This window comes from Sus scrofa, chromosome 8, assembly GCF_000003025.6.
Source record: "Sus scrofa isolate TJ Tabasco breed Duroc chromosome 8, Sscrofa11.1, whole genome shotgun sequence".
Classification (NCBI taxonomy): domain Eukaryota; kingdom Metazoa; phylum Chordata; class Mammalia; order Artiodactyla; family Suidae; genus Sus; species Sus scrofa.
This window is the reverse complement of record NC_010450.4, coordinates 54,842,178-54,861,406: the sequence shown is the minus strand read 5'-3', so window position 1 is coordinate 54,861,406 and position 19,229 is coordinate 54,842,178. Positions and strand designations below refer to the sequence as shown.

The 19,229-nt window shown below is 39.2% G+C and overlaps 1 protein-coding gene across 16 annotated transcripts in view; it reads left to right on the top strand.

The window, feature by feature from the left end:
* Positions 1–19,229, top strand: part of CLOCK (clock circadian regulator) — a 116,870-nt gene that overhangs the window by 48,786 nt on the left and 48,855 nt on the right. For all 16 annotated transcript variants that reach the window (XM_021101324.1, XM_021101329.1, XM_021101326.1 and 13 more), the window contains 3 exons: positions 6,311–6,402; positions 12,613–12,702; positions 15,176–15,235. In XM_021101324.1, coding sequence (XP_020956983.1) covers positions 12,656–12,702; positions 15,176–15,235 — 107 coding nt within the window. In that variant the 5' untranslated portion in view covers positions 6,311–6,402; positions 12,613–12,655. The remainder of the gene's footprint in view (positions 1–6,310; positions 6,403–12,612; positions 12,703–15,175; positions 15,236–19,229) is intronic.

Below are 19,229 nucleotides of genomic sequence, written 5' to 3'. Positions count from 1 at the left end.
CTCAGCTAAAATGAACCCGAGCATCCATGAGGATGCAGGTTTGATCCCTGGCCTCACTCAGTGAGTTAAGGATCCAGTGTTGCCATGAGCTGTGGTGTAGGTCACAGGTGTGGCTCGGATCTAGCATTGTTGTGGCTGTGGTGTAGGCCAGTGGCTGTGGCTCCAAGTTCCCTAGCCTGGGAATTTCCATATGTCAAGGGTGTGGCCCTAAAAAAAAACCAAAAACATTTTGAGCATTTTTTATTTACTATATACTGTCCCAAATGTGTAACATATTTCATTCTTAGAACAACTGAATGTGGTAGGTACTACTATTATCTCCACTTTAGAAGTGAAAAAAATGATTCATGGAGATGAAGTGACTAGTCTCAGACCCACAGCTGATAAAGGGGCTGATCCCTAAATCACACATAGGAAGTCTGTTTTCAGAGCTCATTTTTAAAAATTCTTTGCTCTACCTCTTCCCCACTTCACCAGCTACTCTTCTGCCTGTTTCCAAAGTACTAATTTTTTTTTTGCTTTTTAGGGCCTCAACTGCAGCATATGGAGGTTCCTAAGCGAGGGGTTGAATCCGAGCTACAGCTGCTGACCTACACCACAGCCACAGCAACTCAGGATCCAAGCCATGTGTGAGACCTACACCACAGGTCATGGGCACACCAGATCCTTAATCCATACATCGAGTCCAGGGATTGAACCTGCATCCTCATGGATACTGGTTGAGTTCCTAACCCACTGAGCCACAACAGGAACTCCCAAAATATTAATTTTTCATTGTTTCAGCCTGAGTCTTTTTTGTTTTTTCTCGTTTCATATGCTTTTCCTAGAGAAGCTCATCTAATCATTATCTTTAATTTTACGTATTTATGTTAATGGCTCCCACTTGACATCTTCTCCCAGTTCTTTCCTGAGTTGGGCCAAAGCCATACTTCAGTTGCCTGCTGGATACTTTTCCTCTTGCATGTCCCACAGATACTTTAAACACAACATGTCTGAAACTGAATCTGTCCTGAAAAATATTTGTGAGTTATCTGTTCCATAGTGACTAAGAACATCATTCAAGCTAAACAGTCAAGGTTCACTTCTCAGCCTTACTGCTGAGCTTGACCAGCTTTCCTCTTCTCTTTGTGTTTCAGTTTCCTCACCTGTAAAATGGAGATAATAACAGAGACTGCCTCATATGATTGTTGAGTCTTAAATGAGAGAAAACTTCATGAAGAGTGCCGAACACTTAGCATAGTTTGAAAAATGTTAGCTGCTGTTTTCAACATCATTCCTTCTCACTTTCTTCTAGCTTATTCTTCCTGTGTTACGTATCCGGCCCCGCAGACGGTTCTAAACCAGAAGCTGAGGGATATTATTGACTGCTCCCTGCCCCCAACCTCTGCTAAGTTGCCAAATTATGTCTCATCTTCTCAGTATCTCTTAATAGTCCTATATTTCTCCCTATCCTCTCTGCCTCTGAGTTATTTTGCCTGAACTGTTACAATACTCTACTTCTAGTCTCTCTAATTCTAGTCCTGCCTCCTTCTGTCCATTCTCTGTTGATGGCTCAAAAGAACAAAGCTATCAGTGCCACTTTCCTGCTCAAAACCTTTCAATATCTTCATTGTAGGGGGTGGGGTTGCCTTCACATGGCTTTTCACGATCTACTTACCTCATCACTATCACCTCTCACCACCACTTGTTACCCCCATCCCCAGGTTTTTGCTCTAAAAATACTAAACTGCTAATCATACATAGGCCACTTGTAGTTCTCTGAAACCACAGTTCCTTTTCATGTCTCCAGACCTTTGCTACACTGTTCTTTTGGCATAGATTAATTTCTCTTTCTTTGCCTGGTGAATGCTGATTTTGTTCTTCAGATCTTAGCTTACATATCACTTCTTCAGGAGGCTTCCTTGACTGCTGTGTCACTCCTCATGTATTCACAGAGCACTTTGTGCCTTTTCTCAGAAGCGCCTCAAAAACAGTGGCTGTGTTTGCTTTACCCTTTCAAAGCTACAGTATTGGACATTTGTATTCAGCAAATATTGCTGAATGATAAATATATAAATTTTTAAGGATTTAAAAGTTCATTTAACTGTAATATGTTTTTACTTAAGTTTCTTTGATTTCTAGTCAGGAATAATTTAATAGCCGTTTATTTTCTTTTTGGCCCATTTAGTTATACTTTTTGTTCATTATTTATTTTTGGTTGAGTTTTAACCTTTTTTGAATAACTTTTAGAGACCCTTATATGGTAAAAAGTATATTCACCTTTTGTCATGCTGCAAATGTTTAAGCATTTTGGGGGGTTTTTCAGTGTTGACTTTGTATTTGGTATCCTGTATATCATATCCTTTAAGTCCTCACAACAACTTCCTTAGGTAACAATTTTCAGGCTTACGATAAGTAAATAAAGTATCCAGAAATTTTCGTTCATGACTGTAAACTCATCTCTAGGTCTTAACTTCTGTACTCACTGCTTCTCCAGCATGCTGGGTTTGTTAGGTGCTTTAATTCTGACTATCTCTATCCCGAAGTACTTAAAACTAAGTAGGACGCTAGGATCTGGCTTCTGAATTTTGTTGCATGCACATTTTAGGAATTAAGTGTCATTGCTCTGGTGTTTTTGACTTAGACCTCTTATTTTTATTTGAGTCCTTTAGTATCCAAGGATATTTTTTGTTGTTGCCATTAAAAAAATCCTTTTTTTTTTTTGCTCAAAAATACCTTCCTCCTTTTGTGCTATCAAAAAATAGCCCTTTTGTTGCTCTCATATTACATATACAGCATATTCTTGGTTTTTAAAAAATTGAGTATGGACATTGGGTGGGTCAAAGCAAATTCTGAGTGTGAAGTTTTGCATTAACATTTGTGTGGCAAGTTGGGTTGATTTTGGGTGATTCATGTACTCACAGTGCTCATTGAGTTTTTAGTATTTGTCAGACATTCTGACAGGTCCTAGAAATAGATGAATAAGTAAAGCCAAGGAGCTCATGATTTAGAAGAGTGTTAAAAATTAGAATATTATAGCGATATCTTACCTCTACAGTGAAAAATACTAAGACTACAGCAGTTCCTGATTTTCCTTATCAGTGAAAGTACATTGCTAATTGAAATTGACAGGTTTTTGAAGTTCTTTCCACAACAGAAATTCTGTCTTTTGAATAAATTTATCCCTAAGTGTTTTATTCCTTTGATGCTGTTAAGTGGGTGTTTTCTTCATTTCTTTTTCTGATTATTAGTGTATAGAAATGCAGCTGAGTTTGTTTTTATTTGTTTTGTTTTTTCAGGGCCACACCCACAGCATATGGAGGTTCCCAGGTTAGGGGTTGAATTGGAGCTGTAGCTGCAGGCTTATACCACAGCTCACAGCAACACCAATCCTTAACCCACTGAGTGAGGCCAGGGATCGAACCTGCATCCTCATGGTTACTAGTGAGATTCGTTTCCGCTGAGCCATGATGCAGCTGAATTTTTTTTTTTTTTTTTTTTTTTTTTGTCTTTTTGCCTTTTCTAAGGCCACTTCCGCGGCATTTGGAGGTTCCCAGGCTAGGAGTCTAATTGGAGCTGCAGCTGCCGGCCTTCGCCAGAGACACAGCAACGTGGGATCTGAGCCGAGTCTGCGACCTACACCACAGCTCACAGCAATGCCGGATCCTTAACCCATTGAGCAAGGCCAGGGATCGAACCTGCAACCTCATGGTTCCTAGTCAGATTTGTTAACCACTGCGTCATGACGGAGCTTCTCCCGCAGCTGATTTTGTGTCCTACTTTGATGTTTATTCTAACAATTTTTTTTTTTTTGGTAGCGTCTTTAGGAGTTTCTACATATAAGACCATGTCATCTATGAATAGAGATAATTTTACTTTAGACGTTCCAATTTGGATTCCTTTTACTTGCATAATTGTTTTAGCTAGTACTATATGTTGACTAGAAGTAGGGAGAGGTGGGTATTCCTGCCTTTTTCCTCATCTTAGAGAAAAAGGTTTCAGTTTTTCACTGTTGGGCATGATATTAGCTGTGGAGATTTTCATATATGGCTTTTATTATCTTGAGGAAATATTTCTATCCCTTGTTTAGTGTTTTCAGCATGAAAGAATATTGAATTACTTCATATGCTTTTTCTGTGTTAAGTGATATAATTGTGTGATTTTAATCCTTTGTTCTCAATGTGGCGTTTTCACATTAATGGGTTTTTATATGTCAAACCATCCTTTTATCTCAGGGATAAAACTCACTTGGTCATGGTATATGATCCTTTTAACATACTATTGGTTTTGGTTTGTTAATATTTAGTTGTGGAATTTTGCTTCTGTATTTATCAGGGATAGTAACCTGTAGTTTTTACTTGTGGAGTCTGTTGGGCTACGGTAACAAGGTAATATTGACTTCATAAAATGATCTTGGAGGTGTTCCTTTCTCTTCATTTTTTTGGCAGAGTTTGAGAAGGATTGGTGCTAATTAATTCTTTAAATGTTTGGTAGAATTCTTTAGTGAATGTTTGGTCCTGGGCTTTTCTTTGTTGAGAGGTTTTTGATTACTGATTCAGTATCCCTGTTAGTTACAGGTATGTTCAGATACTCTGTTTCTTCATGATTCAGTCTTGATGGTTTCTTTGTTTCTAGGAATTTGTCTGTTTCCTTTAGATTATTCAGTTTGTTGGCATTTAATTGTTCATGATAATTTTTTATGATCCTTCATATTTCTGTGGTATCAGTTGTAAAGTTTCCTCTTTTTTTGTTCTTTGCTAAAAAAAAAAACACTTTGTTTCATTTCTTTCTATTTTTTCACCTCTGTTTTGTTTCTGCTTTAATCTTTATTGTTTCCTTCCTTCTGCTAACTTTGGGGTTTTCCTAGTTCCTTGAGGGTAAAAAGTTACGGTCTTTATTTGAGATGTTACTTCTTTTTTAATGTAGTATTTACCACTGTTAAGTCTCTCTTAATGATACTTTTGCTGCATCCCATGTTTTGATGTGTTGTTTTTGTTTATCTCAGAATATTTTCTAATTTCCATTTTGATTTCTTCCTTGACCCATTGATTGTTCTACAGTTTGTTTAATTTCTACATATTTGTTAATTTTCCAGTTTATCTTGTACACTGATTTCTAGTTTCATTCCATTATGGTCAGAAAAGCCACTTGATTTGTCAAATTTGTTAAGACTTGTTTTACTACCTGAAGGTGACTGTCCTGTCCTTGTGAGTGTTCCTTGTGCATTTGAGAAGAATGTGTATTCTGCTGCTGTTGGGTGGAATATTTTGTTAAATCGATTGGTGTATAGTGTTGTTCAGCTGTTTCTTTTCCTTGTTGATCTCTGTCTGGGTTCTGTCCATTATTGACACTGGGATATTGAAATCTGCCCTTATTGTTTTGCTGTTTCTTGGTTCAGTTCTGTCAGTGTTTGCTGCAGATACTTGGGTGCTTTGACGTTGGGGTATTGCTCCATATATCTCTGTAATTGTTAAATCTTCCTGATGAATTTGACCCTTTTATTATTATATAATGTCTTTCTGTCTCTTGTAACATGTTGTGACTTAAAGTTTATTTTGTCTGTTAGAAGTACAGCCCCTTTTGCTCTCTTGGTTACCATTTGCTTAGAATGTCTTTTTCCAGTCTTTTACCTTCAGTCTCTGTGTGTCCTTAAATCTAAAATAAGCCTCTTGTAGATACCATATAGTCGAATCTTGCTTTTTTTACACATTTACCTACTTTGTCTTTTAGTTGGTAACTTGTCCATTTGCATTTAAAGTAATACCTGATAGGGAAGGACTTACTGTTTTCACTTTGTTCATTGTTTTTGTCTGTCTTGTAGCTTTTTGTCACTTTTTTTCTCTTTTGTCCTCCTTGTGTTTTAGTGATTTTTTTTTCTTTTTTTGTGTGTGCGTGACCATGGTTTGATTCCTTTCTAGTTTCCTTTTGTGTGTCCTCTATAGATGTTTCCTTTGTGCTTACCATGGGTCTGCATAGACGTCTCCCATTTCTAATAGCCTGTTTTAAGCTGATATTTAAGAACCTGCTTCTTACCTCCCTCCTTCCACCGCACTTCTGTCACAAATTACGTCTTTTTATATTGTGTATTCATTAATGTGTTTTTATAGTTACACTTTTTATACTTTTGTCTTTTAACTTCTATAGTAGAATTAAAAGTGATCGTTGTAGTTTATTTTCAGTTTGTTTTCATTTAGAAAGAATTTTTAGAGTTTAGCATTTGTTATGTGTTTTGACGTTTCAAATCTTGTTTCAAAATTATTTTAAAACGTTTTTTATGATAAATTTCTATGTAAGGTGAGTAAATCTAATAAAACTTTTCTTATTTAAACAGAATTCTGAGACTCATGGTCAGCCCTACAGAAAAATACACTGAACTTACAGTTTCTTGAAGAATCAGTTAAAAAGATCGCCGAAATACAAAAGGTAATGAAAGGGTTGCATCTGGGACTGTACTTTGAAATGACATTTTCTCAGGAAAATGGGAATTACACCAGCCTAAGAGAAAAGATCTGAAGATACTGACATTAACAGTTTCCTCAAAGAAATATTCCAACCTGTTATCACTACAATAAAGTTCACAGTATCCCACACTTAAATCTGAGCCTGCAGCCCAGGATCATTGACATTTTAGGAAGCCTCTTTTGTGAGAGGCAAAGGCCAAAGCCAAAGAGAAAACACTAAGAGGGAATGGAAACCAGGTAGGCAAGTAAAAGTGGAAAGAAATGCAAAACTGTCATTGGATAGTTTGACAGGTGAAAGGAGGCTGAATCCATGAAACATGAGGGCGAAAAATAAATGAAATTAGAAATGGAAAACTCAGTGGAAGGGCTGAAAAATAATCCCAATATATTGGAAATAAAGCAAAGAGAAAATGGAGAGAAAAGATGAGAGAATTGGAGCAACTGTCCAGGATTCCAGTGTTTAAATGAGGTGTTTCCAGAAGGTGCACAGAGGAGCTAAGGGAGAATGAGAGACCAGAGGGGGATTCAGCAGAACTCTCCAGAAATCAGAGGATACACGTGTCCAGGTAGGAAGAGCCCACAGAGTTACCAGTACAGATAGGAAAATTAGTCCTCAGAAGGGCATATCACTGTTAAATTTTAGAACGCAGAGGAACATCCAGGATAAGAAAAATCATAGGTCATACATAAAGGATCAGAAATCAGAGTGACTTTGGGCTTCTTGAACCCGCACTGGAAACTTAGAAGACAGTGGAAGGAAAAATGATTTCCAATTCAGTATTCAGAATCCAGCTAAACTGTTAAGGATCAGCTAACGACAGTTTTAAACTTGTGGTAGCTCAAAAACTATCTGCCATGTTTACTTTCTGGGGTGCTTATTATTATAGGAGGTACTCAACAGAAATAAAGGAGTAACTGAAAAATGAAGCCATAGGATACAAGAAACAGGGAATGCAGCTGAAGTAGAGCCCCAGGAAATCAGCAGGGTGACGGTGAAGAGTGATCTGTGGTCACAACTGGTCACCACTCAGTCATTCCTCCTGCATGGGAGAGCCAAGAGAGAGAGCTGTAAGAACATTCATTGGGTAGACTTCATAATGCCTGTGAAGATAGGAAGAGTAGATTTGGACAAGGAAGAGCTCGAGGCTGCATTGATAAGTATATAGAAAACTAGGTACATTATAAAACAAAACAATGATTAACTCTAGGGGAAACTATTGAGAAAAAAAATTGTAACATACAGTATGGCTCAACTGTGAATTGCACTTGTAGAGTCATAAAAATGTTAACTCTGAAAGTAACCACCTCACCAAACTCACAATATTGGGAGTTTGGGCAATCGTGCTTGTGTATGAGCTAAGGATGGGGAGTCAGAATTAAATTATTTTTTTCTAGTAGAATTTGGCAAATGATGCCTTAACAAAAATGACCCTTTTGAGAGCAAAATCAACACTTTCAATAATTACGTTGGGACAACTTGACTAAATTTGGACTGTGTAGGCACGCTACCTAAAACAGAAAGGATCAAGAGATGATAAAATAAAAGTTATTAGAGAATGGGAGATAAGCCCTAAAGGAAACAGTTAAGGAGATGAAAGTGGTTGGAAGTATGAAATGAGGCTCAGAGGACTCCTTATATTTAATAGGTCTTGTAAAACTGTTTGGACAAGCATGCTTTATGAAAATAAATACTAAGTTTTAAAATAAGAGAGTGGAATGCATTAAAAATGTTGAAACACCAACTGTACACGACTCTGACAAGTGGCTTCACTGTGAAAGGGAGCAAAAAGTTGGGCAGTACCTGAAGGGGGTTGTTGGGTCAGGGAGTTTTTGTTCCTTTTAAGGTGAAATACTAAGGCATTTATCAGAATAATCCTGTTATCAAGGGAGGAATCAGTGATATGGAAATGGAAAGCCTTGAGTAATGCCAGCAGATGAGACTCAGAGGACAAGTAACACCATGTCATTAGATATTGCGTGATTTATTTATAATGCAGAATGTGTTATAAGAATTCTTTTCCAAAGATGGACAGTGAGATTTCCTATTAATTGTATGTAATGTTGCATGCTGAACTTAAAACATGCCTGCTTCTATAATTGGCAGAGTTCAAATTGCTTATAAAGTTTTAGTTATTAATACCTCCCTATTTGATTAATATTTTTTAAAACTTTTTTTTTTTTTGTCTTTTTGCTATTTCTTTGGCCACTCCTGCGGCATATGGAGGTTCCCAGGCGAGGGGTCAAATTGGAGCTGTAGCCGCCAGCCTATGCCACAGCCACAGCAACGCGGGATCTGAGCTGCATCTTCGACCTACACCACAGCTCATGGCGATGCCGGATCGTTAACCCGCTGAGCAAGGGCAGGGATCGAACCCGCAACCTGATGGTTCCTAGTCGGATTTGTTAACCACTGCGCTACGAGGGGAACTCCTAAAACTTGTTTTTAAAATGATGTTCATAAAAAGCACATGCAGTCCTTGCCCTCCATTGTCATAATAGTAGCGTAGTGCCTACCCACCTGGGAAGGTGTGTCACTGAATGACTTGCAGCTCAAGTCGCTTATGTAAAGAAGCGATAGATGCCTAGTTGTAGCCTGATCCTTTAATTTGTGAACTTTGGGTTCCAGTGACTGTAACTGATCCTTTCAAAGACGTATTACTACATACCATGCTGGCCTATTAATATCAATATTTAAGAAAAAAAGGCTTTTAACAATATTTAATCTGTATTAGACTATCTGCTTGAAATGCCTTGCTGTGAGTAGGGCATCTTGTCTTAGAAAAGTGAATCTGAGAATCCACAGCATGATAGGGTAACTCTGCCTAGTCTTCCTGCACTGAAAACCCGGGTCCTGGAATCATCCCCCACACAAGACCTTGTGGTTGTCCCCAAATTACCGCTTGTGTTGTTAAAGTTCATGCGACACTGTTTAATTGAGGGGGATCTTTTTTTTTTTTTTTTTTTTGTCTTTTTAGGGCTGCGCCTGCGGCATATGGAGGTTCCCAAGCTGTGGGTCCAATCGGAGCTACAGCCGCCAGCCTACACCACAGCTCACAGCAACGCCGGATCCTTAACCTGCTGAGTGAGGCCAGGGATTGAACCCACAACCTCATGGTTACTAGTTGGGTTCATTGACCACTGAGCCACGATGGGAACTCCAAGAGAGTACTCTTTTAAGAGTTGTTAGTTGGGCCTACTTTGCTTCTTCCTTTATCTTTCCCTTAAATACAGCATGTCTATCAATGGGATGGAAAAGTAGAGAAAAGATCTTAGTCTAGACTATTAGAGATGTAGTTTTATGTTGTTAGCTAGACAATAATAATGTCTGGAAAAATATTGTTATCAAGAATAGTAAAATACCCTAGTAAAGCATCTGTCTGTCTTCTAAAACATTTTGGATTCCCTCCCACTATAACATGGCCATAAGCATGACCCTTTAGATCCTGTATCAGATAAGCCCTTATTCTTGGGGTCTTCTTTTTCCCCCCTTGTTTGCCCTATTCTCCTTTCTGATAATTAAACAGACATGTACTTGGTGCCATATAAGGCTCAGATCTGGTCTTTAAACTGAGACTGTTCTTTTATTATTATTATTAATTTATTTTTGTCTTTTCTAGTGCCACACCCACGGCATATGGAGGTTCCCAGGCTAGGGGTCTAATCAGAGCTATAGCCACTGGCCTGCGCCACAGCCACAGCAATGCAGGATCAGAGCTGCATCTGCGACCTACACCACAGCTCACGGCAACACCAGATCCTTAGCCCACTGAGCAAGGCCAGGGAACGAACCTGCAACCTCCTGGTTCCTAGTTGGATTCGTTAACCACTGAGCCATGACAAGAACTCCAAGACTGTTCTTTTTTAATTCACCCAAATTGGTTCTTTTACCTTTGCGCTGTTCTTTTTTTTTTGTTTGTTTGTTTTGTTCTAGTGATGGAACTAATCTCTGTTCTTACCATGATGATAAGATGTGTTTTGGACCAGAGAGCTGTGCTTAGGTGATGTTGAAAGTCTGTTCTGACTCTAAAATTCTGTAATTTTGTGTTCCATCCTCTAACGTTGACCCAAACACTTAAAATCACTATTTTATCTTGGAGCTGGTTCTTGTTATTATTACCTCTCAGTCCCTCACGCAGTATCTTTTAAGAACTCAGCCCTTCACAGTCCCACCTCTGCAGCTGTAACCACATAGGCATCCCAACATCACATACCCGGGGTTATTCTCTTTTCCTCTCAAATGTACATTTGAAAACAGTGAAAGAATGTTTTGGGGAGTTCCTGTTGTGGCACAGAGGAAACAAATCCAACTAGGGACCATGGAGTTGTGGGTTCCATCCCTGGCCTCTATCAGTGGGGTGGGGATCCAGCGTTGCCGTGGGCTTCGGTGTAGGTCACAGAATTGGCCCGGATCCTACGTTGCTGTGGCTCTGGCCTAGGCCGGTGGCTACAGCTCTGATTGGACCCCTAGCCTAGGAACCTCCACATGCCGTGGGAGCGGCCCTAGAAAAGGCAAAAAGACACACACACACACGAATGTTTTGCAATCTCAGGTCCTTTAATCTTCTCTGGTTTAGTTACACATTATTTTACACTATTTTTTAGATTTTAAATAAAAATATAACAGTCAAAATAGAATTTCTTACGCCTCAAAACTATTAGGATATTTATTAGAATTAAGGTGGTTATTCAATATTTAATTCATGGCTATAAAATAGAAGTATCTTGTATGGATAAAACCTGCCTTATACATTAGCAAAACTGTATGGGATATATAGAGACAAATTTTAGGTTTATGATTAAGTTCTAAAACAGTAAATTTGAATTCCTTCAGTGTGAGTATGAAACTATAATAAGGCTCTTCTCAGAGTTCCCAGTGTTGGTGCACCAGGTGAATCTGACTGCCATGGCTTGGGTTGATCCAGAGGTGCGTATTCGATCCCCAGCCCAGCACAGTGGCTGAAGGATCTGGTGTTGCCATTGCTGTGGCTGGGACTCAGTCCCTGGCCTGGGAACTTCCATTTGCTCCAGGTGCAGCCATGAAAACAAAACAAAAACAAATACGGCTCTTCTCTACTTGTCTTGCCTTCCCCCACCACTCCTATTCTCTCCCATACTCTCACAATTAAAACTTTCCTTTGTAACGTGCCTATTATTTTTCTCTAAAGAGGAAAGTTTCTCAATTATGATGCTCTCTTCTCTCATAAAAAGATCTGTGCCTTTGCCAGTTGCTATTCCTGTGGCTTAGAATCCTTTCAACGATTACCTCTTCCTGTTTTTTACTCTGTTATTTCTCAAATTTAAATGTTCGCACAAATCACATGGGGACCTCGCTAAAATGTAGATTGTGTTTCAGTAGGACTAGGCTTGGGGCTCCGTATTTTTCACAAGCTCTCAGATGGTGGTGGTGGTCCTTGAACCACATTTTAAGTAACAAGAATCTAGACTGCCTGGTAAACTCACTTTAATCCAGAATGTTTCTTGTACTATAATTACTCAGTTATCAGTCTCCCTATTTAATTGCAGATTTTGCCAGGAGTGGCTGTGTCTTTCTTCCTTGTGTTTCCAAAGCCAGCCATACAGTGTAACAGAAGACCAGGCTTTCAGCAGATGTTTATCACCCATTAGGTGTGGTTATTATATCCTGTTTACAGTGACATAGTCATGTAGACTGAATAGTAAAAGTGGCTTTTAAATTTTTCTCCCTTGTAGTCCTTTTGAAAAAGGAATAAAAGTGTTAAGATGTCCCTTAACTAAGGATATTTCCTTAAAAATGATGTCCCAGCCTTTGGTGCAAACATTTTGAGTCTCTGTGATAATTAGCATAATGTTTCTGAAGATGACTGTGTTTGTAGGAATGAGTTTTTTAGAAAACTGGAGTTCCCATTGTGGTGCAGCAGAAAGGAATCTGACTAGGAACCATGAGGTTGTAGGTTTGATCCCTGGCCTTGCTCAGTGGGTTAAGGATCTGGCATTGCCACGAGCTGTGGTGTAGGTCACAGATGAGGCTCGGATCCTGTGTTGCTATGGCTGTGGTGTAGGCCGTCAGCTATAGCTATGATTTGACCGCTAGCCTGGGAACCTCCATATGCTGCGGGTACTGCGCTAGAAAACAGGAGGGAAAAAAAAAAAAAGGGAGAAAACTAATGACCATTTATTTTTCTTTCCACCCAAGGAGAAGTGCAAATGTCTCCCACGAGACGAAAACGTGGTATGTTATGTTGTTTACCGTAAGCTGCAGTAAAATGAGCTCACTTGTTGACAGGTAGGTTTTTAGAGACTTGTTTATTTTGAATTATGTAAAGCTATTTTAAAATTTATTTTTAGAGTAATGGTATATATCAAACTGATAAAAGGAGTTTCATGCTTAATCATAATTGCCATTACTTTTACCTTCTGCACTGAGTAAATGTCGTGTAATGATAAGTAAGGTGTATCATTTAGGGCCAAGGTCAGCAGCATGATGCTTGTATTGGGATGGAACCTTGGGCTGTAATTTCGGGTGACTGGTCAGAGCTGCTCTGAAAGAAGACGTGGCAGTTGCAGATATTTCCTTGGCACTTTCTGAAATCATCTGCCTTCTTATCTGTTGGTTCTGACTTCAGCCCTTTTAAGCATCTTATGACTCATGGGAGGTAACTATAGTTAGGATTTCATTAGTTGAAATTACAACCTTTTTTAAATCTTACTCTTGGGAAAGGATAATCCTTCTATTGTTTTGATTTTAAGATATTCATTTATTTTTAATTTTTTTACATATTAACATGTCTAACATTGATATTCATCACAATTAGCTTATCATAGTGCTTTTGTGTGTGTGTGTGTGTGTGTGTGTGTGTGTGTGTATGTGTGGTCTTTTTAGGGCTGCACCTGCAGCATGTGAAGGTTCCCAGGCTAGGTGTTGAGTCAGAGCTGCAGCTGCCAGCCTATACCACAGCCACAGCAACGTGGAATCCATGCCGCATCTGTGACCTACACCACAGCTTGTGGCAATGCTGGATCCTTAACTGAGTGAGACCAGAGGTTGAACCCGCATTCTCATGGATACTAGTCAGGCTTGTACCGTTGAGCTGCAGTGGGAACTTCCAGCTTATCATAGTTTAATTGGTAGCATTTTTCTTTTTTAGTGGCACATAAAATAAGTCTTAAAGTATTGGTGTCTTAAATTTGATGAAATACAGCAAAGTTTTTTAAAAAAATGCCTACTCTCTGACAGCTAATGTGCAGAACACTTTTTGTATCTTGTTTCATTTAATTTCACAGTAATTCCATGAGATTTTCTAGATGAGGAGTCTGTAGGTCAGAGAGGTTAAATAACTTGTTTGAGGTCTCATAGTAAGTGATAAGCTGGAGTTATGACCATTATTGATCTGTTCCATTCTAAGGTTCCTGTGCTTTTGTTACCGTATACTGAGTGATTCTTTCATAAGGGATTCAGGATTTGTAGCTCCACTTGTACACAGAAGTGACTTTTGACATTTGGGGGCAGCTTTCTGTGAGGTACATAATGAAAGTAAATACTCTACCAGAGGAGTTCCTATTGTGGCTCAGTGGTTAACGAATCCGACTAGGAACTATTAGGTTGCGGTTCGATCCCTGGCCTTGCTCAGTGGATTAAGGATCTGGCGTTGCCGTGAGCTGTGGTGTAGGTCACAGATGTGGCTCGGATCTGGTGTTGCTGTGGCTCTGACGTAGGTCGGTGGCTACAGCTCCAATTAGACCCCTAGCCTGGGAACCCCCATATGCCGTGGGTGTGGCTCTCAAAAAGACAAAACAAACAAACAAAAAATACTCTACCAAAGCTGGAGACTTAAGGACCAAGGGGTTTGACCAGAGACCTGCCTGCACCACTGCCATAGAGTCGGTGGAAGCTGTGTGGTCTTCCCCTCAGAAAAGATGTTTATTCACTACTCCTGAGAGAGTAAATGTGACATTTGGCGTTTTGCTTCTGAATGATTGCCAATTCCCATTCTAGACCATATGACATCTAAGTGCTCAGACATAAGAGTTCATTATCTCTCTGAATATCATGAAAGCTATGGACTGTCTCCTCAATAATAAGAATTTACATACAGAGTTTTAAAATAAATTGCATTGTACACATGGAACCCCAAAAGTCTCCTCATGGGCCTCTGTGGTAGAAGATTTGTAGATGATCTCAGCATGGGCTGGTGGGCACTTTGTAGGCCGCAGAAAGAGGTGGTTAAAGGTGTGTGTAGTGGGTTCATGACTCACTTGGGACTCTTTAATGTTGCTCCTCAGTAAAAGAGTTTGCCCCTGGTGCCCTTGATTCCCTTTGTTAAAAGACACTTGCCCCTGGTCTCCCCATAACCAACCCCTTCTTGTCGCTTAGGTCTCAGCTCAGGTGCTCCCACCTCAGCAAGGCCTTCCCTAGCCACTCAGACAAATTTCAAATGAATCATTTTATATAATGGCAAATACATTGATTTTCTATAGATTTCCACTGGCCACTAAAAGTTTGGGTTATGGTATTTAACTTCTGGTTAAATTAAATTCTTGTTTACGGTAATAATTTTTTAAAAATGTAGAACATAGCTGAACTTTAATTGTCTATGAATAGTAGAAAACAGGTTAGTAGTTAATGAGTTTGAATTTATGCAATCTTAACTCTACAAAAATCCCAGCATATAATTGATTTGATTTACATGTTGTTGTAGTATTGTTGTTCCTCAATGAATCTACTCTTATTTCTTCTATCCACTTTCTTTTTCTTTTAGAGATGATGGTAGTATTTTTGATGGATTGGTGGAAGAAGATGACAAGGACAAAGCAAAAAGGTAATTCAGTTTAAGATGTAAAATAATAAATAAATGAGTAATAAGTAAATGAAATAGTAAATAAGTAGTAAATCAGTGATTTCCAAAAGTTAATCTGCCTTAAGAACTTAGCTATATTAGCCAGCTGGAAAAGCTTAGAATATCAGTATGTAGTTTGTAAATTAGATAAAATTATCCTCTAAAAGTGCCCCTCTCACCGTGTCATATTACAGCACGTAGCATTTACGCAACGTCACTGGAAAGGTTAGCCTTCCTCTGTTGACCTAGGCAGGATTTGCCTAGATTCACCCTTACTGTTTCACTTAACCTGCTCTGCTCCTTGGAAGCAGTGTAGCTACCTGCAGAGGAGGTAGGGGATTAAGTCTCACCTCCCATGGGAAGGGACAGCTGCATGTTTGAAATTCTCCTCTAGAAAAAAGAGTTGTTTCTGGCCCGTTTATTTGTTTCTTTATGGACCCGTGTATGTTTACCTTGTACTTTAGGTTCTCTGCCACTGTATGTTATTTATTGTTGCTTGGTTTGTTCCAGCTTGGCCATTGGGAGGTCTTTGAGGATTTGCATCTGTGTCCTTTGACATGCCTCCATTCCCCACTAGAAGGGGAAGGAGGCGAAGGAGAAAGGAAGAGTTGTTGAGGAGGTGTCATTAAGTAGGCCATGGGATGGGATCTAGACCCCTGGTGTTGATGGTGGAGGTTTGACCATAAATAGGGCCCTCAGTGATAATTTTAGCATCAAGAGGGAGGCTCAGATCGCTTCAGCTGCCAAGTTTGTAGTCACTGAGAGTGAACAGTAAATACTTGATGATTTTTGTCCCAGTCACACAGAACCACGTGGGTGCTTAGAGCAGGGTAGAGAGGGTAGGATGGCATTATATACAGATACAGAACATGAACATGTAATGAGTAATAGTTCCCAAATAGCTGTATTTAACAAACATATGGTACTGGGATAATAAAAATAGTCACATAACCAGATAAAACTAAATACGTCAGTGAATGACTAAAATATATCTATAGAGAAGATTTGAGGAAGGCACTACAGCTTTATTCAAGGAAATAAAAAGACCCGATTTGAAGCTAAAAATGTATAGGATAACTTTTTTCCCTTAATCTCATTCTAATGGGGGAAAGTTCTTAACAAAATATTTCAAGGTAGAAATAGTCACTGATGAGATGGAAGTAATCAGTCTTTTCTGGAATGAAGAGGCAGAGCTCTAAGGAGTCGACTTGGGCAGTTTAAAGGCCAAGTTTATAGATGGAAAAGGTGAGCTAAGAGGGTTCTGTTTGCAGAGACTCCAAGGGTTAAATAGTGTTGTTAAGGGAATAGAAGTACTGTCTATGGCTGTGGGAAGCCTTGGACAGAGAGAAGCGCTGGAATTAAACCGTGTTGCATTCTGACCTCTGGGGCCTGTTACTTTTGAGGTCAGTACTAGGGCTGAGTGCTTCCAACCTGAGTTGGCAGTGATAGTGATTTCTGTATACTTCTTATGCTGGAGTCAGAATACCTGTTTTGAATTATTGCTTCATGGTAGCTGTATGATCCTGGGCGTGTTCTCTTTTAAGCCTGAGTTTTCATACCTATAAAATGAAAATTAATAACAAAGTCTTCTTCATAGAAATTAAATGAAATTTCATAAATGTTTCCAGTAGTGCCTAGCATATAAATAAAGAGCAAATAATGACTCTAAATTTTACCCCCATTCATGTCTTCAGATAGTTCATATATTCTAGTTCTCAGATGCTTATTTCCTAATTACTTCTTTCTAGAGGAATATAAGTAGGCCTAACTTCCTCTAGTTTATGTCCTTTAAATGTCAGACAGGCAATTTCACCATATCTAAATTCTCCACACACCACCTGTCCACCAAAACCAACATCTCATGTTCAATAGCATTATCCATAACTTGGAAGTCTTCAGTTTTCCTTCTGCTTCCTCACTCCAAACCAGATTTGATGTACCTAGAATTACTAGTCATGCCTGCTCACCCTCAGACCCACCCTGCTCTGCAGTGCTACCCCTGCCGTGGTTTATAGCCTGGAGTATTGCACTTGTCTCCTCAGTGGTCTCCTGGCCTCCACTTGGGCAACAGGGAGTTTCAGTAGTATTTGTTCACTGAGCCCGTTTGACCAAGCATTGATCCTTTCACTACTCTGAAGCCGGAAGAGTCTTTTTAAAAGGCACTTCTTTTCACATCATTTCTTTGCTTAAAACCTTTCAGTGCTTTTCCATGGCTTTTGCAATTAAGCTAAAATCCTTTTGTGTAGCATGAAAACTTGATGATTTTTTTCAGCACTTCTCCCTGCCACCCACCCACCCACCCACCCCTAATGCCGGCATAGCTGGGCACAGAAAGCCACATTGGGCATGCTGACCCACTTGTAACAGGCTTTCATCTTTGTGCAAGTTTCCTGTGTCTGGGTTGCCCAGCTCACACCTGCCACTGCCCCTTTCTCTCTCAGCCATCACCACTCAGTGCAGCACACTTAGGAGTTTCCATAGGAATTAGATGAATTTCTTGGAATGGCTCCTTTCCCCAGGATTCCTAGCCCTTGTTTATCACAGTCTCTGTCACTGGAACAAAGCACTCTCTGTTTGCTCAGGGAGTCAGCTAGTTTTTATTATGTTTCTTAAGTTTAAGCAATTGTATTTTTCCCTAGTATTAATACAGAATAAATGCTTTTTCTTTACTGAAAAAAAATTGAATTAAATTAATATAATTCTCCTGTGACCTTTTGGGAAAGTAGTATACTTTGTTTAAAACAAAAACTGAATTCTAAAATCTGATTTCAAGAGTTCCTGTTGTGGTGCAGCGTTAACGAATCTGACTAGGAACCATGAGGTTGTGGGTTCGATCCCTGGCCTCGCTCAATGGATTAAGGATCCAGTGTTGCCGAGAGCTGTGGTGTAGGTCACAGACGTGGCTCGGATCTGGTGTTGCTGTGGCTCTGGTGTAGGCCGGCAGCTACAGCTCTGATAAGACCCCTAGCCTGGGAACCTCCATATACCCCGGGTGTGGTCCTAAAAAGAAAGACGGAGTTGCCATCGTGGCGCAGTGGTTAACGAATCCGACTAGGAACCATGAGGTTGCGGGTTCTCTCCTTGCCCTTGCTCAGTGGGTTAACGATCCGGCGTTGCCATGAGCTGTGGTGTAGGTTGCAGATACAGCTCGGATCCCGAGTTACTATGGCTCTGGTGTAGGCTGGTGGCTACAGCTCCGATTTGACCCCTAGCCTGGAAACCTCCATATGCTGCAGGAGTGGTCCAAGAAATAACAAAAAGACAAAAAAAAAAAAAAAGACAAAAGACTAAATAAATAAATAAAAAATAAAATAAAATTTGATTTCACAGAGCAGGTAATTAAAGGTATTGTAGAATGACTAATGGCTCTGTAAATAATTGTATTTACTTCTCTCGGGAAGTCTCAGTGCAACTAAGAATTTGCTACTAGTTACTGCTTCTCATAGGACAGTAGGAATTATTCACTTAGCACAGGTATTTTGAGCACTTACTGCTTGTTAGTTGTTATGCTTAAGTGCTTAGATGAAAGCACTGGGACTCTGTTATCAAGGAGCCCACAGTCCATGGAAAGACAGATAAGCAAATGAGCAGTTATAGCTTTGTGTTAGAGGCTGGGATTGGAGGAATGAAGAGGAAGAATGTGTGGGTAAGCCTGAGGGGGGGAGATTTTCTTTCTTTTTTTTTTTTTAGATTTTCATTTTTAGATTTCTGTTTATAAATTAAAACTTACAAGAGATGGGTAACTTTTTCCTATTCAATACGTTTAAATTTGTATAAATAAATTTGTACAAATATTTTAGTAATGATACATTATATGTCCTTTCATAAAATGTATCTTAGTAACAATCATGATAAAATGAGTCTCAGTAGTCATCATAAAAACCTTTATAAGGAAAATATAAATTCTAGGTAAATATTAGATTAAATAAAACCTGAGCTTTGAATGTAGTTTGTCTTACTGACATTTTCATAAAAA